The sequence below is a fragment of the Catharus ustulatus genome, chromosome 1, assembly GCF_009819885.2.
Source record: "Catharus ustulatus isolate bCatUst1 chromosome 1, bCatUst1.pri.v2, whole genome shotgun sequence".
Classification (NCBI taxonomy): Eukaryota; Metazoa; Chordata; class Aves; order Passeriformes; family Turdidae; genus Catharus; species Catharus ustulatus.
The window spans coordinates 108,432,064-108,456,266 of NC_046221.1; the positions used below are offsets into that span (position 1 = coordinate 108,432,064).

Sequence of the window (24,203 nt, forward strand, 5' to 3'; positions counted from 1 at the left end):
GGACTTGGTGTATGTTGGAGTCTTTGATGCTCTGACAGCTCAGGCTGGAGGTGAAAACAGGACATCTGCTCACAGGAATATCTCATCTCCCCTGGACACAAAAAGGCGGGCCAGGGAGAAGATTAAGAGAATATGAGACAGTGGTGTGGACTGAGGAGATCACACCCTTGAAACAGAAATGACCTCATATCCTAAAAAGCAGTGCCATGACTCTATCAGCTGAGGACTGAAGTGAGTATCCCATACAAATTCCTTATGCTGTATACAGCCAAGATTTTCAAACAATTTACAAAAACCAAACTTCCCCTCCAAAGCAATGTGCCTGGCTGCTACACGCATCAGGTTATGCCCTGTATATCCTCTCCCTTAGCTGTGAAAAGGCTGTTTGTCAGGATGATTGCATTTTGTCTGTCATTGTTAACAGCTACTTTGGAAAGATTTTGCATATAGGATACTTTTATAATGAGTTTTCTTATTGTATCTACAAAGGAATGATTTTTACATCTAGCTTTCCTGCTGGTTTCCAAATCCAAAGTAGCACATAACTGCATGAATCATAAAAGCATATGCTCAGCTGGGAAAGACTACACAGCTGAAACAAACAGAAAATGGTGTACACTGCTAAACCCTAGGATGTTAAAAAATTCTACAAAAACTTATGCTGCTGTGCTGCTCTATGTTACTATTCATGTATGACTTATTCATCTGAGTTAACTGTTGTGCTGTGAAGAAACTGCTCCGAAGGAACTGCTTATTCACACAATGCAAAGCATATCTAGGAAACCGTCTTCAAAATCAGACTGCACTTTTGGGCTCAATTTTCTCAGCATTATCCCCCCTACTACTCAATATCCATTAAAAAACCACAAAAAACTGAAGTTAGCGATCAATTTATCTTCAAGCAAATCAACTTCTAAGTTGTACTTTATGAGCAGGTATGAGATGTTCATCAACAAACAGAAAGGATGGTCAGAAGGGACAAGGGGTCTTGGAGAATTTGATTTCTCTGATTTTCTGAACATCTATGAGGTAGAATTAAATCTGCCTTACCCCTCCTCCTCATCTCTACCACAATGTACAAGACCAGTTCTCTTTGATAATTCTGGATTTCAGATGCTGTCTCCAGAAGTCATCCTGCACTGACACAGGGTGTTAGGCCACTTCAGGCACAGAACTCTGCAATTTTTCCTACTGAATTACTAAAGTTCCTGCTAGCAAAATTTGCAAGTCCTTTGGAATGGAGGCTCCAGTGTTAGGTGTTACAATACCACCTTTCAATTAGTATTATCTGCATGTTCGGTTAGGGTGCTCTCTGCTTTATCATGCACCTTGACTTAGGGAAGGTGAAAAGTATCAATCTCACTACATCAAAACAATATAAACTTGAGAGAATTATGGTGAAAGACATGGGCAGACTTGATGCTCCAGCACCACTGGAGGAGTTTAAAAATATGGAAAATAGAGTAAAAACAAATGTACTTTATTCAAACTACAGTGACACTGCTTTTAGAGGTTTACTGAAAAACTACCAACTATTAAAAAGCAATGTCTAAATGAAATCTTTTCAGATGGAGATTTTAAAAAAGAAATAAAATGTTTAGTGCCTTTTATCTCTATCTGTTCTAATGCACTTATTCAAGACAGTTTGGTTATGTTCAACTGTAAAATCATCTAGGTCTTTTCTTCAGTCCCAGTTAAGAAGCGAAAAGCTAACATCAAAGCATGAGCTTAAAATTTGCAGAATAGAAATCAACCAGTGCTTCATCTACTTCAAAGTGTAGCCAAAGTTTCTCATCTGTTTATTAAAAATACCTAAATGCAAGGAAACAACAGGCTTGAGTGAATTCAGTATACAATATGTATAGTGGTAAACATGACACAATATCTCAATTCATTCAAACCACGTAATTCTACTATCATTACCCTCAGGTTGCTGTATTGATGCATATTTAAGTATTAGATTGAAGAATAAAACAGGAAAAAACCCTAATTCCATTGTTACTCTGGAGGTGTGTACAGAGACCCTGTGGGGTAGTCTTTTTGGCAGTTTCAGGTACCTGAGTGCAGGATTCTTTGATGCTAAATATTATGTTCTTCAAACCCATAAATGAATACTATTTCATCATTAGAGAGAACCAATAAATCACAGGTACTGCAACTAAACCAAGAGAAGCTTTTTAAGCTAATTAGTGGAAAAACTACTCATGGAGCATTACTTTGGTGTGCCATTAGCAGTATGTCGTCTTACCAAGGAGGCCCTTTCTTTGGTGTTCTGCAGCTCAAATGGGTTCTGATACATACAATTTAAAAAATTCTGTCCTTTAATGAATTCTAAATGAATTAACACAAAATGAATGGTATCCATCACCTCTGACTGACCCTGCCTGTTCTCACTTTCAGTGAGTATTTTATTTGTTATTTCTGTATTTCCCATACATTGCAGCAGGGGAGCTGCAAGCTCTAGAAGTAACAAAGCATCAAACAAATGCGTGGCATTATTCTAACAAACAGTAATACAACACACTGATTGGAACTCTCCATGTAAGGATGGATTCCACGTGAAAAGGGAAATTGCCTTGAGATGAACAGTAATTTGTTACAACTCTGTCTCTGCAGACCAGGCACACCCTGGCCCAACAGACAACCGTATTCTCCACCAGAGACTTCTGAATAATGCTGCATGCAGCCTCTGGTACAGACAGAAAATGATTGTGGGGAACGTAAGTTGGGAAAGCAGCACAAATGTGTTTTTCAATTGATTGCTGGGAGGGCGGCTTCGATTTCTCCTAGGCAAGGAACATCACTTTTTTTAACTCAGGCAGGGGCCAACTGTGATGAAAAGCACAGAACAGTTGCTGCATTTGAAGAAGAAAAACACAGATTACCATAAGAGGGCGGCAGTCGTTTACCCAAAAATACCTACAAACCCAGGATGTCAGTCAAAAGATTTAACTTTCCCTTGTTGAATCTGTAAGTAAGTTACTTTGGCAGATACCACTGTATTTAAGAAAACTGAATTTGGAAACTTACCTTTTCTACAGCAAATGTTCGAATCACATATTCAGCCAGCAGCTCTGTTTCTATTAGGGTAACTTTAATGTCTTTATATATCTCTGTGTCATCTGGCCAGTACTTGCAGCATTTGACCTTTAAAAGATACAAAAGAAATTAAGGTTCATTTATTTTAGAAGGTTCATACAGAATCTATTTTGCATTCCGTGCAATGACTTCTGATTTAAAGTGCAATCATGCACAAACCAGTCACATTTTCTGCATGTGGAAATGCTTAATGTTTGAGGGACATTGCCTCTTCTCTTTTTAACACAGTTTTCAGAGTTGCACATGAGCTTTGTGCTGTGTTTAGTGAAGTAAGGCAAATTTGTTTGGAGCACAAAGGATATTTATACCCTCCACAGTTCAGTTATGGTAACTTCATTTCTAACTGTGCTTTCCAAAGCAGAGTGTGCCCAGAGTGATAAATACCACCAGAAGTTTTATCCCAAATATCTACTTGTTGATTTGTCTCAAAAATATCTTTATACTTTCTACAATAACAGTGTTTTTCAGGCAAGAAGGAGACCTCATTGCAGTTCACAGCTTCCACAGGAGGGGACGAAGAGGAGCAGCCACTGATCTCTGTGGTGACACTGACAGGACCAAGGAACAGAATCTCAAGCTGTGTCAGGGAGGTTTAGGCTGGATACCAGGAAAAGGTTCCTCACTCAGAGAGTGGTTGGGCATTGGAGCAGGCTCCCAAGGAAGTGGTCACAGCACCAAGCCTGACAGAATTAAGAAGCATTTCGACAATGCTCTCAGGAACATGGTGTGACTCTTTGGGATGGTTCTGTGCAGGGCCAGGAGCTGGACTTTAGTGATGCCTGTGGATTCCTTCTAACTCAAGATATTTATTGTATGATTCTCTATTTTTAGAAAACACCCGTTTTCTCAGATTAACTTTCCAAAGGAACTGATGAGAGGTCAAATAGCAAAACTTAATGCATGAAGTCAAGAGTTGAGGTTTATACCCAGGCCTTAGCTATTATAACTCTACATAGTTTAACTAGTAATTCATTAGATAACTCCAAAAATTATGGGTAGGATTCATCTCACTTAGCTCAAGTTAAACTGCTATTTTAAGAAGTGTGTGGTTTGAGGACTGTATATGATGATGTAGATAGCTGACAGAGTTAAGAATTTTCTCCTCCTTCCATTTGTGTGGACAAACTGGTGGGCTGGGAAGTAAGCAACACATTACTTACATCTCTCTCTGACTCTGCTTTATCATGTTAATAGCTATGCTATCACTCCTGCATCTGGCCATCATCCAGTAGTGCAGTACATGCTAGGAGTGGCATCTGTTATACATCTGTTGCATGGAACAGTTTCTCTCTTTCTCCCATCAAAGAGGAAATTTAAAATTGATCTTTTAAATCCAGTTTACCTAAATATGCACCTAAATGAGTTGGGTAAAAAGCCTGACTACTTTAAATATTCAATGGAAAACTGATAGAAAAAAAATTAAACTTCACAACTGATAAGAGTATTTCTCAAACCTATTTTCATGCAAAAATAATTGGATTACTACCATGTTTAACTCCAAACAAAAGGTAAAACAGATGAATGCGTGTATAAGCATACAGTGAAAACTATAATGCAGGATTCAAATTATTTATTTATACAAACTCCAGGTATAGTATAAAAAGGATTATGCAGAGAGTCAAACTTTGTCCTGTCCAGAAGAAGAAAATACATTTTCTTAAGCATTTGTTTCCAAAATGTAGCTGGTAATTGTGTACAATCCTTCTTTACTGTCTGGATAAATGGGGGATCTTGCCACATCACAGTACTGACACTGGTTGATAAAATAAGAAGTTTGTCCAGGTAGGGTCAGTAGTTCTGGCCCTTTTTCTGACTCATTAGCAGGATAAAATTTAAATCTGAATAGAACTGAGTTGAAGGGCTGGCAAAACACAGCCCCACAATAATAGAAGCATCTTAACAGCTTGTTCCTGCTTACACAGCTGATGGAAAGCTTCTAGAGCAGAGCTCAGGTTCAGGTAGTTTTATAAGCAGGTTTTTATTTATTTTTTGTGCTTGTCTTCAGACCTAGTAACCACATTAGTACTGGCCAAAAAAACTCTTTGTAGTATTCACATTTCATGTAGTATTAGGGGTGGTTTCAGCATGACTGGCAACACCAGAGCTCCCTTCCATGGCTTGGAGCTGGACAGTGCTCAGCAATCCTGTAACAGGTGAGGGTAGCAAGACTGCTCCCCCCACCATGCTCAAGAGCCAGAGAGCTGACAGGGTGCCAGAGAGGAGGAGAAGGATTCCACCAGCCAAGGACCAAGCTGAGGGCCATTCCCAGGATCCGTAACAACAGGACCACTGACAAACGTATATTCATCTCTAAAACCTATCTATCCACTGTAAGCAATGAACCAACATTTCAGAAGCGTTAAACACTGCTGCAAGCAGTTTAGTAGTTACTGCTGCTATCTATTGTTGCATCTACTTGATATTTATTCATATCTTATTTTGTTCAGGTGTATTTCTCATAGAAGCTAAGTAAAAAACACTGAATGTTCATTGTTTTGTCTGTGTTGTTAAAATAATCCAGAAAATCGCATTGTTTAAATCCCTCAGGCCAGCAAACAGACCCTTTTATAGTCATTGCCAGAAGCTCTTTGAAACAGGTTTTTCCCACCTATGGCTAAGATGACTTTTTGACTCTTTATGAAGGGTAAGACAATTCACACTGCCTCTTGGCTGGAGCAACACGCTGACAACCCCTTCTCTGACGCTGATTCCCTTTTCCTGCCTGTTCACATCTCTGTTCCATAGGTGGAACCTGAACCACACAGAGAGGGCCAGTGCACGTAGAAGGGAGCAGCTGCAGCCGTGATCCCAGGCACAGCACCGCTCATCAGCACATCTCTTTGTGGCTAACTTTAGCCTTGTTTCTTTCTGATGGGCGCCTGCCATCCTCGAAACAGCTCTAGTTTAGCAAAATAAACAATCAGGGTGGGGGGGAGCAACCTTGGCTGAATTAAGTTGCTCTTTCCTTGAAGGAAAACATGCCTATTTCTAACTTGGTATGTCCAGACTGTCTGGACTATGGCTAAGAACTAGGGACGATTCAGAAACACTAGTTTAGAAGAGCACAGTCCCCCTGTTCTTATGCCTCAACTGCTGGATTTGATTCCACTCTTTTTTGAACCTTATTTAAGATGATACAGTGGAATAATTAGGGAAGCATTGGGAGATATTGCACAGAAGTTATAGCCTTTTGTGCCTCATGCAGATTGGGTCCACTGGGGATTTCTTACTCTGCTGCACAGTGGATTTTGGGCACGGAGCAGACTGGAGCTGAGCAGAAGGATCCATGACAACACAATTTCCTGAAAACTCTCCCAAGCGCTATAGGGGCTGTAAAAGCCATGGGAACTGTGCCAGAATTCAGTCAGAGCCACAGACCAACTGATGATTCACTCTCTAGCAGAGGAAAAAAGACCCAAACCCAACTTTATTTTAATTCAGGCTTTTCTCCTACTTTTGCTCTTGTTATGCAATGCTCTGCATGTTCTGAACTCTGGACCTGAGAACTCCATAGACTCCTGGTGAACCAATTGTCAAGTAAATACTTAAAGGTCCATCTCCCACCTTCTCTAGGACCACCCAAATAAATGCAAAGGTGTCTTAAAAACAGAAGTAAATTAACTAGTGTAAATAAAAATCACATTTATAAATGCTTATTGGATCAGGGCCTTTATTTGTATAAGAAAAGACAATTGCAACAAAATAGAATATGGTTTTACTCATTAAATATGAGTAACACTGATGGTAGCATATGTTCATTTTTTCTTTTTAGCACAGCTTTAGCTACCCTAACTTGACGAATCTCTTTTCCATTTTATAAACATTTGGTAAGTGTTTTACAAAAAAGCCTTACTAACAGAAGGTTTAACTAAATAATTGATACATGATTCCAGAACTGAATATTAAATGCACTAGATCTCTTTTTTTCCACACAGTTGCTACCACAACAGTAAATATCGTCCACAAAGCAGAAAATATAATTTTGAAATCTCATCTGAGCAGAATTATAATTGAGAGTTTGTTCACATACACCCCACATTTATATCCTATCAACATGCCAAAAAATACAGATGTTCATCACAAGATGAGATAAAAGGATGATTGCCAGAGACATAATGAAAATGCTCTGGTTTAATCTATTCATCCCAAGGTACGCTGTCCAATTGTTTCAAACATGTTTATTCTACTAATAATTTTAGAAATTTGGAGAAGAGAATTATTTACTTCCACGCTCTAGTTCCATCCCCCAGTAAAATAGTCTAATGTGTCTTAGAATTAAAAATGAAGGTAGAAAGTTGTTGTTGCTGATTCTAAATATAACAAATAATGCAGACTGTGGATGGCTAATGAACACAAATTGTGACTTCTGAAGCTGTATATTTAACCATTTGGCAATGTGACACATGTAGCCAAAGGCAGTAGGAAAGTCAGGACAGTAATTCATTTACCTAGAATTTTGGAATAAGAGTAATATTACAGACTTAGTATGTGAGCTGGCTGTGAAATACACTTTGCAGTTCATACAGAACAGTTTAAATAAAACTGATTATTCAGTTTCCAATTTCCTTTGATTTTGAATTATTCTTAGCAAAAGGGTGATATAACTGACTATGCCCTGCATGGATTGACATTAGTGAAGATCAGTATTATACATTCTAATTTAAAATTAATCCTGAACTAAGTAATGACGGTAAGTCAGACATAAATTTTGAAGTGAAACCTCTTGGCTATAAAATGAAACCGCCAGCCATGCTCACTGGTAGAATTTTTAACAGATTTTGCAGATGTAGCTCGGTTAACAGATACTTTTATTTGTCTGACTTGAACTAAAAGAACATCCAGTAATTGAAAGTATTTTTATTTAAACACTTTTCAAACAAAAATGAATTACGATATAAGAACATTTTATATGTTATAAAACAACCTTTGACAGCAGACAAAACCCAGTCTTCCTTTTTTTTTCATTTTCTTTTGTTTGCTTTTGAGCAAGTCTGTTATTAGTTTTATACCTCATTCTACACTTCTCTAAAAGAGGTGTGGAAGACTATTGAGAAATAGTATATTTGAGACGCTGTTTGGCACCATCAGATGAATGGGTCTCTGTGAAGTCAGCCATAAGTCTTTACCTTGTTCACAGCTGCCAGAGTGGGGAGAGACATCTCCATGAATTTTACTAGCTCAGTCTAACTTCTTCCAGGGAGGACTCAGAGCTGTCATAGTTCTCCACCTTCTGCTACCCTAAGCTGTCCCAAAAGTGCAGCCCTCAGCTGGCTGGTGGGTGCACTCTCATTCAGCCTCTGCCCAGAAGAGCTGGCTTTCTGGACATGTCCAGCAGCAGCAGCAGCAGCAGCGATAAATGAATGCTTTCCACCTGACAAAATGAGTGTGATCCCTTTGCTCTTAAGACTCAGATATTCTGTTAACATGCCATCAACCTGGTAGAGTGGGTTAGGTGAAATTAAGATGACAGGCCAAACCCATGGTGTGGCCTTCCTTTTACCATAAAGAAGATTTTCTCTAGAAGAGTTGATTTAGGGTAAGGCAACCCAAGGTAAAGCTGTTCCAGTGTTCCTGCCTCCATTGTTAATACCAGCTGAGGAATATGGATTGTCTCAGTTTCATTGCTTATGTTTAGGCAATTGTGTGCCTTGGTACAGTCCTGGAAGAAGAAAGGCCGAGCACAGAGCACATGAGAAGGGTGGTCTCATGCTAAGATGAAGGATGGTTAGCTGGAGCTCCTCAAAGCCTGTCCTAATTTCTGACAAAACTGTGAAATCATGGGCCTGTTTCTCAGCTGCTGTGTTCCAAGGACCTGATGTGCCTGCATTGAGCAGCACAGCCTGTATTCCAAACCATGGTTCCATTTAAGAGCAGAATCATGCCATTAGCTGGGTACAGAGCACCATCTACTTAGTGGATTGCCTTCTGGCTCTAAAACCTGATCATCTAATGTTAGCTTAGAGAGCTCTACACGTTACTCTACTGGGTAAAGTAAAACTGTGTCAGTGCCTCCAGGATGCTTCTCCCTTCACAGAGAGACTGAGAGATAATTTCAAGAGACTGCTGAGGTGAGGAGACTTACAGTTATGAAGCCATTTTGCTAGCCCTGACATTTCAAGTAAGAACCTGAAGGCCTCCCTCTTGGCAAACTGCACCTGAAGTTGCATCCTGCAGCTTGGTGGCACTTCGGTTAGTACAACAAAGGGGTCAGTGTATTTGTGTATCCTTAACCCTCTTTTATTTATTTATCAAAGTGAATTATCTCAATTGGATTAGTAAGCATTAAGATATTAATCTGTGTTGATTAACATTCTTTTAAACATAGCTTTTACTGCAGATGAGAATACAACAATACACTGAGAGCTGAACCCATGGCTGCTCTGAGTGACATGGGACAGCGCTGAATGCCTCTAGGTTGATGTTCTGTTTCATGATGCTAACTTTGCTAACCTGGGCACATCTCTTTTAAACAACTGCAAAGAGTCCTTCATTCTCTTTCCTGAAGAACAACAAAGGCCTCCTCCCCTACTATGTATAATGCAGCAATGTAAACATGTTATTTCTGGTTAAAAATCTAGAAAGATGAGATCTGTTTTGATGACTAGAAGGGTTCACTGACTTGCAAGATTAACAACACTTGTAAATTTTGACTGGTTTTCTGTTCTTCTCATTGATATTCTCATTGATAAACTGCCCTTTATCCAATAAGAGAAACAGGAATTACAGTGAAACTAAAAGTATAATGACAGAATATAACACCTTGTGCTTATGTACCATAAGCCTAAGTCCCATTTTTGGGGGGTAAACATGATTAGGAAAAAAAATTTCAGTGGATGGAGAAGGACACTATTTATATATTTAAGAAGCTGGGACTAGAATTACCTTGAGGAAGTAAAGGGATTAATATAAAAACTTTTCCCCTCTTATTTATAAAATGTGGTTTCTTTCTTTCAGTAGAAAAGTTAACATGAGACCTTAGTCACCAGTATGCATACAAACTCTTTGGCACACCTCCTAGGAGCATTAACACCAGTATCCTGAATTAATTCCAGTGTAGTAATTCAACTTATTACATTTAGAGGCAGCTTCAATTAGACAGAGTGTTCTTCCATTTATACTAAATACAAATGCTATTTGTGAGATGAGCTGAAGAGTCACACTGTTTCACCTCTCTGCAAGATCACAGTATTGGATGATCTGAATCTTAAATACAATTTGAGTTTACTTTTGTTTATTAGAAGGATCTTCTGCATGGAAGATTCTCAAAACTTGTAAAATGTGTAAGTACAAATGTCATAATAGCTTTGTAATAAAAAATTTCGGTTTCATTCTAAGTGTAGGTGGCAAGTCCACTGAAAGTTTCATACAGTTTTTATGTTGCTGAGATTTCCTATGAAGATTTTGTTTTTTCTTTTAATCTGTTTCCCGTAAGAAGAGTTTTATTCAGCAGCTTTTCTTGGATGTCTAATCTCTGTCAATAACACAAATTATCAAGTAGATATGAAGAAGCTCTGATTAATCATAAAGACTTTTGCATTTCATTTGTTAAGGAAATGTATTTGAATCTGTTTAAGAAATATCTCTTGAATGCTGACCAAAACGGCGCATCCTGAGAACCCAAAGACATATGACTGCTTAGGGCTGTGCCCATACAGGCTTTCCTGGGAAGAACAACCCTTTTCTGACACCATTTATCTTGTAACAAGTAATGTTTTTTAGCAAGCCAGCATCAAGACATTCCCTCTGTCAGAAGACCATTGTCTGGATCTGCACGCTGTCATGTGGAACCCAATACTCTTCTAAGCATGAAAAATCAGTGTTGTCCCCATTTTTGCAGAGAAGGGCCATGTACATAACATACATGTCAACCACAGGTGCAGGCAAACAAGCCATGGAAAAGTTAAAACAGCACTGTATTCCTCCTTTTCCCCTATGCCAAAACAGCCCTTCTGGCTCCTGGGAGGCAAATGTCACCTGGGAAGAGTGTGAAATGGCTATCAGGAAAGAACACCACTCCTGAGGGATAAAACGGCAGGGAGAGGCAGTTTGGGTAGTACAAAGGTATGGGCGCAGGGATAGGGGCTATTTACCAGTTTGCGGCTGACCTTCATTCCCCTTTATGTCACATCCATTCTGTTGTAGCCAACCTTGCTTCCTTTCACAAAGAGGGTCTTTTGTGTGCTTATTAACACTATTAGCACTGGCTGTTTTCTAATTCTGAATAATAATTGAGAAACTCTAATTACAGTAATTACTATGCTCCTGGGGTGAGGTTTTATTTTTTATAATTATTTATAGCGATTTTGTTTGTGAATACTTTGTTATATTAAAAGCATGATAGACAGTCATAAGTCCTTGCAGTGCACTTATTTATAACCACCTCCACTGAATTTCCCCAGTACTTTTCAGCATTTATTAATCGGTTATTACTAAATTTCTTCTGCCTAAAGCAAGTGGGAGAGAAAACGACTACTGAAAAATGACAAATAATGGGACACGCCAAGTTTGATTCTGCCAACTAAGAGTAAGTACCAACCCAAAAAGCACAAAGATGGAGGTGACAGCTAGATGGCAAAATTGAATATATTCTAAATCTTGCTACCATGCCTCTTTGAGGAAGACAGAAACCTTTGAATGTGTGCAAACACTGAAACAAATCAAGATCAACCTGAGACTTTGGCCCATACATTGACACCTTAATCATGCTCCCATTGCTTTTCTGGGTCTTTTGGAGTTTGCCCTCCAGAGTAGTCTTTTGAAGCAAGCAAGATGTTCTTCTGTGTCTATACTGTGATCACCCTGTGTGACCATAACATCATCACACTGCTGGATAAAAATCTTTGTATTTTACAGAATAATCCACCAAATTTATCTCTCAGGCAAAGATGCTCCCTGAAATCACACTACTATCTTTAGTTGCTCTACCACTTACAGATATGGGCATGGAGGCCTCTTGCATTAATATAATCCAGAATACATTACTTTGAAACAGCTTGTTGTCACACTGATGTAATTATATGAGTCTTGATTCTCATTTATGCTTTTTATCCATTAGTGTGTGGCTTGGAAAATTGTGATTCTTGGATCATTACCATTAATTACTTGCCATTTTCTTTTTGTGAACTTCATTGTGAGTGAAAAGTTGTTGATCCCAGCATGAAGAAGACAGAGACCTTTTCTCAAGGTTGCTTCAAGGGCTGCTTATTTGTTTAGGTTTTTTTTGGGTAGAAGTTGTTGTCAACCTAGGCCAACCTTAACTAAGCGCCACTTCATCATCTTTTATCAAAGAACTATTCATGCAACTCAGCAATGCTTTTTCTAAATGACTGTGAGACCTCATTTAGATTTTTAATAAACAGTCACATTCTAATGAGGTCTTCATAAAACTGACTAAATATGTTTAGAAATCATTAGCTTAAATTATCAGTACAAAAGTCTCCTTAGGGAGCCCTGCAGATTTTGTGATAAGACTTCTGGCAGATGGATTAGTGTAACAGCGCAAGCTAGTTCTGAATTTCCACACAAGCAGTGTAAATGTGAGTGACTGGGTAACAGGCTACTAGATAAAGAGCTAAATGTCCCTCAGGTGGGTTCATTAAAGAGAGAAAACAATCAAAACACATTTTGGTGCCATTTAAATACCAGGTGCACAGCAGTCTGCAGGTGCCAGAAACACTGACAAGGGTCCCTCGCTGGAACACACAAGAGCTTAAAGGGATGCGTGGCTCTGACAAGTGTGCCTCAGATAATGACAGATATTGGCAGATGTACCCAGACCCTGCTGGAGGGTAATGCAGGGACTGAGTCATTTGCAGCAGGTGCCTGCATTAGGGACAGCCTCATGGTGATTCCTCCAGCAGCAATTAAAACAGTCCTGATGCATAATGCTCCAGGGTAAGAAGCAAGTTCCTAGCACTGATTTAATGACTATCCAGCCAGTCCTGGTAAACAAATACATATACGCCCCTCAATGATTAATTCATGAAGGCTGTACATCATGTGGCAAATATGTTAAATTTTGACAATTCCTGTTTCCTAAAAATGCAAAAGAATTTTCCTCCCTGGCTTACAATGGGTCAACACATTTAAAAAGTAAAAATAAGAAACCACTATAAATCTTATACCAGAGAAATAGAAAAACAGAAATAAAAATACAAAGCCTCAAGTTTGAGAAGGTTATAAAGTTTGCCCTACAGGAATGCTACCAAAAGTCCATTAAAATCATTACTACTCAAGGTGGCACAGAGCTTGTGTTAGGGTCTGCAGGACAGATGGTGTGTTTGTAATTTGCCTCCTTGTTGCTGATGATTCCAGCTCTGGGAGTGGCACAAAAACACCAATGGAGGAGTGAGTGCATTGTTCTGTGGCTCATACAATTTTATTTCCATTAAAAGCTCATTTCAATTTCTGCTCTCTGGTCTCACCTACACTGGCCTCCAGAGAAAGTGAGAACAAAGTCATTTCTACCACTGCCAGAAACAACAAAGCTGCAGATCTGTATCCCACTAAGACTCTTGCACCCTGAAAAAATCTCCATGGTGGCACAAACCATTCCTTGCTGCTGTGGGAATATGCTGTGCACCTAAATGCTGTGAGCAGAGGCTGCCAGCACTGGCACCAAGACTGGAGTCTCCCTTGCTGATATCTGACAGCTCACTCTAATTGGTGCTTCCAAATACTGACTTTGGGAAAACAGTATGTGGTTTCATGCAGAATGATATTTTTGCTCTCAGGCTTGTTTATTCATACCCTGAAAACATCCCTTTTTAAGTTGTTTGCTTGGGCACTTATGGATGTGTATAAAGCTTTAACAAAGAGGTTTGCTGGAGAGCTTCCTATTCTTACATATCCATCAGTTTTGAATTGATACGTGACCATCCAGCTATTTCTACCTTCTTCCTCACTCAAGAGACTGCATTTTTACAGCAGCCTCCATGATCCCTCTTTGTCTCTGCAATTTGTTGTACATGTGTTCCTGCAGCAGGTGTTAATTGCAGTCACAATCCCCATCGTTTTTTACATCTAAAAATAATACTGGCACCTGATCTGTTAGCAGGCTTGAGCACACAGATATCTAAATGTTAGCATTTATATTATCAGTTCACAAAGGACATATGGAAGAATAAACTGAGATTGTAAAACTGAACTTGCTCAAAAGGACTTTAACTCACACCACATAAACAGCGCTCTCTCCTAATGCAAATGCCACAGGGCAGAGGGGGTATCAAAAACTCCACCAGTGTGAAATTAAAAACATGTCTTAAAACCATGCTGCTCAAACCGAGATGTTTGTACTTGACTTCTTATTTCAACACTTCGATTTACAATAATTGCAGTAGTTCCCATAAAAGCAGTGGGATTTTTTTTCATATCAAATGAAAGCTTTATACCAATTTCCCAAGCAAATTTTCTTGAAAAAAACATCCCAGATGAGAACTAAGACAGCAGTGCACAGACAAAGCAGTAAATGAAAAGACTCACTTATTTACAGTTGTGTGAAACAAAGAAAAAGGTTCCATTCAATACTTGTTGAAAACAAAATTAGCAATAAAGACTAGAGTAGGAGGTCTGCTTTAGAAGTTACCAAGCAAAGAAAGAGAAGTACACAGTCTCAATCAGGAAACTCAATCTTTCCTTTACTATCCAGCTCCTGAACATGACCTCCTGATCAACAAACAGTGCACAAATGTGTAAGACTAGTTTTCTTCCATTTTAGTCCAGAAGGCTTGCAGGAAGGAAAACTCAAGGAAATCAGACCAATTTAGACAAATATACCAAGAAGCAATTTCATAGTTTAGCTACTTTTCTTAGACATCTGTTTCAGAATGACTCCCCCTTAGCCTTTCTTAAAAAAAAAAGAAAAAAGAGATGAACCTTGTCCTGTAGCAAATGTACTGATTTTCTTAAGAGAAATGGTATATCTGAGATATGTACAAACATATGACACCTCCCCTCTTTGTTAGCCTTTGCAAACTCTCCTGTAAAGAATGCAGCTTTATCTGTTACTTTTTCATTGTGCTAACGCTCTCAAAGCCAAGCATCCAGGGCATGTTTAAAAATAATTGATAATGAACCTCTCAGCACAGGCAGTCATACATATTTTATGTGCTATACTTAGTATGTAAGCACCTTTTTGGTCTGTTATTTAATTTTGAAAAGCAAACACCTTGGACGCCTTTCATGTTTTTAAGTACAAAAGCCACTTACCCTTCCCACTTCTACGAGATTAGTAACCATGATTATGCTGGCTGTGTTTTCATGCCATACCATTCTCCAGAAGTCATATATTGTCTCCTGCATTGGTCCTGAAACAATAAATCAAACGAAAGGTTACTATCTGAAAATCTCATGATTGGAAGCTTGTCTCTGGGGAACTTTGTGAAGCCGTGACTGTACACATATATTCATACCACTATCATCATATTTTTCATTTAGGGTCAGTCAATTTCTTTTCTGCCATCCTACCTATCTGCATTTAAGTATTTTTCTCCTGAAATAGCGTTCTGAAAGAAAGTTAGTTCTCCAGCACTTAGGTATTTATCTCCATAATACCCAGAAGTGGAATTATAAAAAATAGATAACATCACTCTTTCTTTTAGCAATTGGATGATAACCCAGGGAAGGTGTACTTGGAATGAATGAGTCTCAATGGACTATGTGGCCTTTCCTGGTTTCTAATATTTTTCTTAGTATACACTATCCATCAAATTAACCCAGCTCCTAAATTGCAGTTCCTGAAATGAGACAGAAGTTATAGGTTTTTTTTGCTGCAGTGTATTACTTTGCAAAACAGTGGGGAAAGCAGCAAAGAAACCTGATGTGCCACGGCAGTGCGTCCTCTGCAGTGCTTTCCCCATGAACACACAGGGCTTCCTCCAGCATTGTGCTGAAGCTGGATACCAGCTCACAGGAGATGCTACAGAAACGTAGACTGTTGAAATAAACCACATCTCTTTGCATGTATCTGGTCTTGTCTGTTTGCAGCCTACATGTCTTACCTGTGGTGCGCACTGTGCTACCCCAATTTTAAACCAGTGCTTCAAAATCACTGAGCCAATGAGAGTAAACAAAATAAACAATAAGCTTAACATCCATACTGAATCCATTAGGGAACTGTCACATTGCAATAAACAATTAGGGGCTTATTTAGAGGAATGACTTAAATCAGCTAATTGGAGAACAAATGGATAATGCACTGGCCTAATGTTCCTCTAGTAAAGAAGCCAACACTCTTCAAGCATTACCAAACCATACATTGATAGATTTGGGCAGTTTGGCACCTATATTGTGTACTTTGAGCTCCCTTTGAAAAATGAAATCTTCACTCTGAATTCAAGTATTCAGTGGAAAATATAGTAATGTATTATTACTATATTGTCTTGGCAGAGGACTTGGACCAGATGGTATTTAAAGATCCCTTCCATCCCAAACCATTCTGTGACTTCGTGACTCATGATATTATAGGCAAGCCAAAACCAACTCACTAGGCAAATAACATCACAATTATGACGTAACTTAGATCTGAAATTTAAGAAAAAGGTAATAGAATAAAACTCTTGAAGTTTTAAAAAATTCTATTTATTTACAGTAATTCCAAATTATATTTTTCCACTCATAATTTGCACAGATCATTTAAAGAAGCTATGTATGTATTCTCCCCCTTATTTTATCTATCTTTAAAATTAAGCATCTATTATGAGTTTCATAAGTCTCCTTATAATTTTTGTTTCCTTATAGGTTTCCTTGAATTGCTTTCATGTTGTTGTTCATGTAACAGAAGAAAAAGACATTTAGAATAACAGGAATCTATGACTGCTAGAACACGAGAAATGTCAGAAGGTCTTAAGAGTAGAATTAACAGCAGAATCTAAAACCACAGTTTCTGAAATGACTAAATTCATGCTGATGTTATGGCTGCAAAACTGAACACCTTTCTTTTTCTTCTTTTAATTAACAGCACAGAACAGGTGACACTTCAGTGAGATTTCATTCTGAATTTCAACCAGAGTTTAATCGCTGTCCGTCATAAGGAAATTTACAGCAAGTACTTTACTTCTACCTAAGTCCCCTGGATATGTGATACAGTCATGGTCCAAGAGCAATTTTGAATGTCACAATAACATAATTACTATATATTATAGTGAACGTTTAGCTTGTTTGTGTTTTAATATTCTAGAATTTAATGTAGCTTTCTCTGGCAATAAAGTCATGACAGCACTGGAAAGGTTTTGTGCCAGCCTCTCCTGTCAATACAAGGAAGCGGAGGATTCCATTCACTGTAGGAAAATACTGTCTCTGTAGAGCTTCTTCCTTCCTCTCAAATATGAAACAAATATTCAGCTAAATTACTACTGCTATTATCTTTCAAGGAGCATAGCTAAAAGTAGGCTTAGGGAAAGGTGGTTTTCTGCAGAGTAGTGTCCTGGATAAAGTTTTCAAGTTCGTAACACATTATTAACATCACGCTTGATCAAAGACAAAAAATAGTAACACTATTGCTTCAAGAATCCTGGTTTAATGGAGAAAATCTAGATGGTTCCCCTGCATTCCGTCTTCACAGTACTCTGTGATGTTTCAATAAATTCAATCTGAGTGTATTTTTGGTCATGCTACAGGAAAGGTAAGAAAAGATCCTCTGTCTACACAGGTCTCTTTCCCTTGCAAGAAGCCAAAATCCTTGAGAACCTGTGGGGTGATGTAGCAAGTTTCTTTATGTATTAATTCAGTTTTCTTTCCCACAGATTCACTTGAGGTACAGACAGTTGGGCCCTACAGTGCAACAGTCACTTCTTTTTGACAGCTCTGGGACAACCTGCAACAATTTAATCCTGATTTCTTTTTTCCCTAGAGATGACATAATTTGTGTTGTGATTTAAAGATTCCTACATTTCAGATCCAGAAATCACAAATTACAACTGGGAAGAGATCCTAAACACTAATTTATTCCTGTAGATTTTGAATTTGTCATTCTCCATAAAGAAAAAAAGATAACAAACTGTAAGAAAAATAAATCTTTAGGAAAAGTAATGGTTTTTTGCAGGGCAGAAAAAGAGCTGAGCTATGATAAGTCTTTCAAGCTTGATTCTGAGTTTACCTCTAGAAGAAATGTCCTATTTGGTAGTGCAGAGTATGCTATTGTCAATCTTACTATCCAAATAAGACAATCATAATTAAAAGTGCTTGATGGGATTTCCTGCTCTCCTTTCATATTCTCACATGTTTTCTTGCTTTTCGGGTCCAATTCTTACATGTAGCTTCCAAACGTCTTTCACATTCAGGACATCAAAAAAACCAAATCCACCCCAAAACCTACATTAAAGTGTCAGAAAGTAATTCTTCTACATCCCATTATTCTTTTCATTCTGGCATTTAAAAAAAATTTCTGACATATGAATAAATTATTACTTGTCTCCAGTGAGAATTGAAAAGCTTCAGAGGCTAGGTAGGGTTGTGGGATTTATTGTCCCAAAGAACTGAACAATTTGATTCCAGAGACTCGTGGTAGGGAGAGAAAGAGCCTATAATTGTTCTAAGCATCAGCTTAACAGATGTGTGCACAATAGGCAGAAAGGTTATTCTCAGCAGTTGCCCTCTTGCAGGAGGAGAAGGTCTGAAGAGAAGGTAGTGTGCTACTCAACAGAAAGCCCGCGGCACACCCCATTAGCTCCACAATACTGCACTTGGTATCAAAGATTTCTGCTGTGAAAAAAAAGAGATCAGCGACACACTGCAACCAGAAGATGAAAAGCGAAGGAAAATAAGAAAAAGAAATCAACCCTCCAAACCCCCAGCTAATTAAATGCATTATTGAAAAAACTCAACAGAAAGGATTGGTTGTATATATTACAACCATTGGTTCTATTACCAGCAGTAGTTAGTTGCTGCTCTGGGAACAAAAACATATTAGGAAATGGAACATCACACAGCTTTTATGAATGGTTTAGACTCTTTAAAGCTGCTTTTGTAACCAGTTTTCTAGCGCCTCTATTTCTGCTTCTTATTGTGAGACCCACTTCTAACAACTAGTATTGCCACTGGGGTATGTGATCAATTTGAATGTGATGAACTAGCCCAGAATACAGGAAAAAATGTTCAGGTGTAGGGAATAAAGCAAGCACACAAAGAAACAAGTAAAGCCTGAATCTTACAGCATACATAGCACCTACTCACAGAGGGCTTAAATCCATGGGTCGTTTTTCAATTTCTAGAAAAGCAAGCAGATTAGACAAGGAACAAATAGCTTCTAAAATATTTTTCTAGCACAGAATGTCAAATCCACAAGCTAACATTTGGTCCACCTGAGACCAAGTTCAGTGATAGATATTAAAGCTAGAAATGTACAGAAAATGAACAGATACCCTTAAGCTCCAAAGGCTCCCCAGGGACAGTGCATGGGCAGTGGGAGCCATAAATATGTGCTGACAGAGGCAGGGGACCGACAATAAGCAAGAATTATACCTGCAGCATTTAAATTCCATCTTGAAAAGAGAGCAGAAATACTCCTCACAGTGAGTAGACACAACCACACTGCATGAGAAGGTGATTATAAAGTGGTCCCTTCACCTACTGGTTACTGCAGTTTCTGGTAGCAGTGATAACTGCCTTCACTTTTTACAGAAGCAAAACCTGTTGCTTGCTGCTGTGACTGCCTACAGCATGACTGCTGAAAGACACTTAGCTAATATGCCTACTTAGAGGTAGCTGCATTTTAGTCCTCATTCTTTTACTATGTATGTTCCCTTCAAAATGAACTTGAGATACACCGAGTGTTTTCTTATTAAGAGATGTGGCTGCATGGCAACAATAACAAAAGCCCAAAAGCAATGATCCTCTCTGCAACTACAGTGTCAAAACCCCTCAAACCCATTATGGAGCAGAAATTGTCTAAAATACTCTCAAAAGCATAAAACATGAGGGGAATAAAATATTGGGAGAGGAGACTACAAGGTAGTAAATTATAAAGTTCAAGAACTCTTGTTTTCCTAATAAACCTTCTGGGACAGATGTAGCTGTTAGTAGGATATTTTATTTCACACGAGGAAGCAAAATTTCAAATTTGCACTGCCAGTCCAGAGATCTGATAATCCATAAGAACATGTTATTTGCTCTTCTAACCATGCTAGAATTTGGAGGTAAATTCTCCTTCAGAAAAAGGTATGTAATAAACTGCAGCTAATTGTCACTTTACACTACAAATGTCACTGACTGCAGGCAAAGGAACATCTCCCGTAACTGGAATACATTATTTCCCTAGTCAATAGGCAATGTCTTCAAGATTTTACCAACAGGAATTTGCAGGTGCATCATTATATGACCAAGTTTTCCTTACTGTTCAGTTCTTTTAGTCTCCCAGCTACCTCCCGGGAAGCTTATCCTGGTCAGCAGTTCTGCAAATCTGGACACCTCTTTAGGCGTCCAGGTGTGGGCTAAGGAACCTTCAAATTGAATTCTACTTTTCAGAAAACAACCTGTTTTCATCTTTCTATCTAAAATAGTCAGCTTACAATAAAGAAAAGGTACAGATCCCAGCTGTGCTGATTTAGCCAACTTGCAAGATAAACTGCTGGTTCAGTACTTTTTGTAATTCCATGGCCACACAGCAGTACAGCTGCTGCTGAATCATCTTCACCTTCCCGAATGAGCTGGTTTCTGAATGGAAGGTACTTTGAAGATCTGCTCAATTGCTGATAATCTCATTTTTCAGGAGTAGTCTTCACCATATGCTTGTTGAATAGTTATGGTAACATGTATTGATCTTTCACTCATGCTTCCAGGAGCTCTTAAGGATTTAATGTTTCCATGAAGTCCAGAACAAAACTCTGCTATAAAAAGTTCAAAAACTCAGGCAAAGATTATGCAATCTTTGCTCTCTCAAAATAGGTTTAGACATTTGTTTTCTATGGTAACATATATACTTGACTTAGGTTTACACAAGAGCATTTTCATAGGCACCCTATGTGTGTTCCTATTATATGAATTTTGATATCTGAGATAAAGCTGAAGTCAAGATATCACTACATCATATGGGTCCACTGCTCACCACTAGCTGTCAAAATGCATACAGATCAGTTTTCTGTGTTTTTAGGTCTCAAGAAAATAATGATGAAAGAGAATCAGGTCCCTTAACTGGGAAGTCTTCTAAATGCTTTAATAAAGTCCTCCCAAGTCTGTTCAGAAAATAAACCAGCACTGAGGGTAAAAGGTACCCCAGCACCATCCACCTGTACATTTTTACTGAAGACTCTTCCAGGTCTATCACTGTAACAATTACCACATAAAAAGCAACAGACATTCGTACTGGCAAAACTTGGCCATTAATGCTTCAGTGTTATTTATTAATTGCTAGTTTCTAGCTGTCATACACATTTTATGCACTAAAGAATCTCAATGAAATAAATAAAACCCCTGTAATAAGCGGAAAAACAAGTTCTTGCTTTTATCACTTTATTTCATTTGAATTTGTGTTTAATTCTGATGTTGAGAGTGGTGACGTTTGAAAAGCACTTGCTAACTTTAACCTTAGAACTATTAATTATTATATACAGTAATTTCACGAATACAAGCCGCACCAATTTGACCAAAATTTTGGTGGAAACCCGGAAGTGCGGCTAATATTCCGGGGCGGCTAATACATTAACAAAATTCTAAAAGCTGCCAACACGGAAGTGAGAGCCCGCGGCAGCCCCAAGCCAAGCTGGAGCCCGGCCGGCCCCGGCAGAGGTGGGAAAGCCTGGCAGAGGCGGGGCCAGCAGTGTGGGGGGCGGGCGGCAGAGCCTGAGCCAGCAGGGCGGGGCAGGGGGGCGGCAGAGCCCGGGCCAGCAGGGCGGGGGAACCCGGGAGAACTGGGGCTAGCAGTGCAGGGGAGCATGGCAGAAGCAGGAAGGCCGGTGGGTGGGGCTGCCTGGCAGCGGGGGAAGCCCAGCAGAATCGGGGCCAGCAGGGTGGGGGAGCCCGGCGGTGCGGGGGCCTGCAATGCCGGCCAGGGCAAGGAAACGCGGCGGCGGTGCAGACGGGAGGGGGCGGCCGGCGAGCCCAGCGGCGGTAGCGGCAGCCCACCGGCCGGGCGAGCGAACGCGGCGCGGGGCGGGCGGCGAGCCCGGCGGCGGGGCTAGCGAACGCAGCGCGGCCGGCGAGCCCGGCGGCGGGGCTAGCGAACGCGGCGCGGCCGGTGAGCCCGGCGGCGGGGCTAGCGAACGCGGCGCGGCGCGGCCGGCGAGCCCGGCGGCGGGGCTAGCGAACGCGGCGCGGCCGGCGAGCCCGGCGGCGGGGCTAGCGAACGCGGCGCGGCCGGCGAGCCCGCCGGCCGGGCGAGCGAACGCGGCAGCGGGGCGGTGCTGACGGGAGAGGGGGGCCAGCGAGCCCGGCGGCGGCGGCAGCACCACCCGGCCAGCCCCGCCGAGCCGTGGCGCTGAGCTGGGCCACCCGGCCCCGTCGGCAACCATGAGCGGGCCGAGCCTTCCTGGCCCCGCCCCGAGCCAGTAAAGCCCGCTATGCCGCGATCCTGTTACTAATTGGCCAATTTGTGAAAGCTGCGCACGGATTCTCGCTACGAACGAAAGTGCGGCTAATATTCGGGGTGCGGCTTATCTATTGACAAAGACAGCAACATTGTCGAGGCGCCGGGGGTGCGGCTTATAATCCGTGCGGCTTGTATTCGTGAAACTACTGTAATCTTCAACAGGGTTGTATTGTAATTATACAGGTATGCTGGATTTCCTGATAAAATCTTCCTTAAAAATGTCTCTCACCTTGGAAAAAATATAAATAAACAAAGTTGTGGATGGCTTACCAACAAGGCTGGTTCCCTACAAGTGTGTTAGACAGCAAGGATGCCCGAGGCTATGGCTACTTCCTCTGAGGTATGAAAAAATCCTCTGCCCCAGTCTCAGACCTTATTTTAACGATTCTTCCATTGTAGTAGATTCAGAGATTGCACAGAGAGAAGCCAACTGCTTGCAGAGACAGTAATGACCTCACAGTCAGCTGAGAAAAGATACCATTTTGTAAGCAAAAATTCTACTAGAACTTAATCCAAAAGCAAATAAAATTGTTTGTTTTCTCCTAACACTAGTTTTAACCCAGGCTTCAGAACATACCATACATATCAGATACATCTGAGTTGCAGGCAGTCTGCCATTTCTTTTTTTGGCCTTTTGCAATGACACACCTTATGATGCTTACCTCCAAAACACCAGTATGCAGGAACACTGTTCCACAGTAAGTCAAATGGGTTAATCAGTACTGAGACAGGAATTCAAAATGTGCTTTTCATTATTTCCTTACTTAGATGGATTCTTAATAAGAAACTATCTGACTAGCTATCCTGTTAGCTTGACATTTCTGGAAAATGCTGCTTATATAGCAAGATGAAATGCTTTACTGGGACAAATCCTGCCCAGTGCAGCTACTGGAAACGTAGAGGCTTTCTACTGTATCCTTTGCTCTGGAAAAACACAGCTTTCTCTCATTACCAGCCAAGGGACAGCACAGTGAATAGTAATTGGCTGATTTCCAATATGAACTGAATCCTACCTGCTTCAAGCTAGCCAGTCAGCCAGCCCTGCTGCCTGCACACTGCTGTATGTGAAAATTGGCTTTCACAAAATGAAATGTTCAAAGTGCTTTCAAGTCCCATTAGCTTTCAACAAGGCTTAGATTACTAAGTGACTGTGGAGCATGTGGAAATTGTATGTATAGCTCCCATGAGACTGACCAGTGCTTTGGCTGGCTTTCTATACCACCTATTCCTATATTTAAGGAGTCAGCACTAGACTTCTTACAGGAAGAAGGAAAAGACTGACCTGTAAATTCTCCAACTCTCTCCAAAAATAAAAAAGAAAACAAAACCATTGCTGTTTACAATGTACAGCAGTGGAGAGCTGGAGTCCCACTGTTTTATGAAATGATTCAAGTGCTTCACAAATAGCTAAAATAAAAACCCCCTCCATTCTGAATTCCCAGTTTAATATAGAGGTACTTAAAAATATTATCCTTTGAGCAATGATAAAACTGATTACTTCAGAGGTTTTTTTCCTTTAAAATTGCTTATTTCATAAAACCAGATAATAAGTTTGAAAATGCATATTTTCTAAGTGCATGTATAT

At 39.9% G+C, this 24,203-nt stretch overlaps 1 protein-coding gene across 7 annotated transcripts in view; it reads right to left on the minus strand.

Moving 5' to 3' along the window:
- PTPRM (protein tyrosine phosphatase receptor type M) overlaps positions 1–24,203 on the minus strand; it is a 447,605-nt gene that overhangs the window by 18,294 nt on the left and 405,108 nt on the right. For all 7 annotated transcript variants that reach the window (XM_033068182.2, XM_033068164.2, XM_033068169.2 and 4 more), the window contains 2 exons: positions 15,307–15,404; positions 3,031–3,147 (listed from right to left, as the gene is read on the minus strand). In XM_033068182.2, the coding sequence (XP_032924073.1) occupies positions 3,031–3,147; positions 15,307–15,404 (215 nt within the window). The remainder of the gene's footprint in view (positions 1–3,030; positions 3,148–15,306; positions 15,405–24,203) is intronic.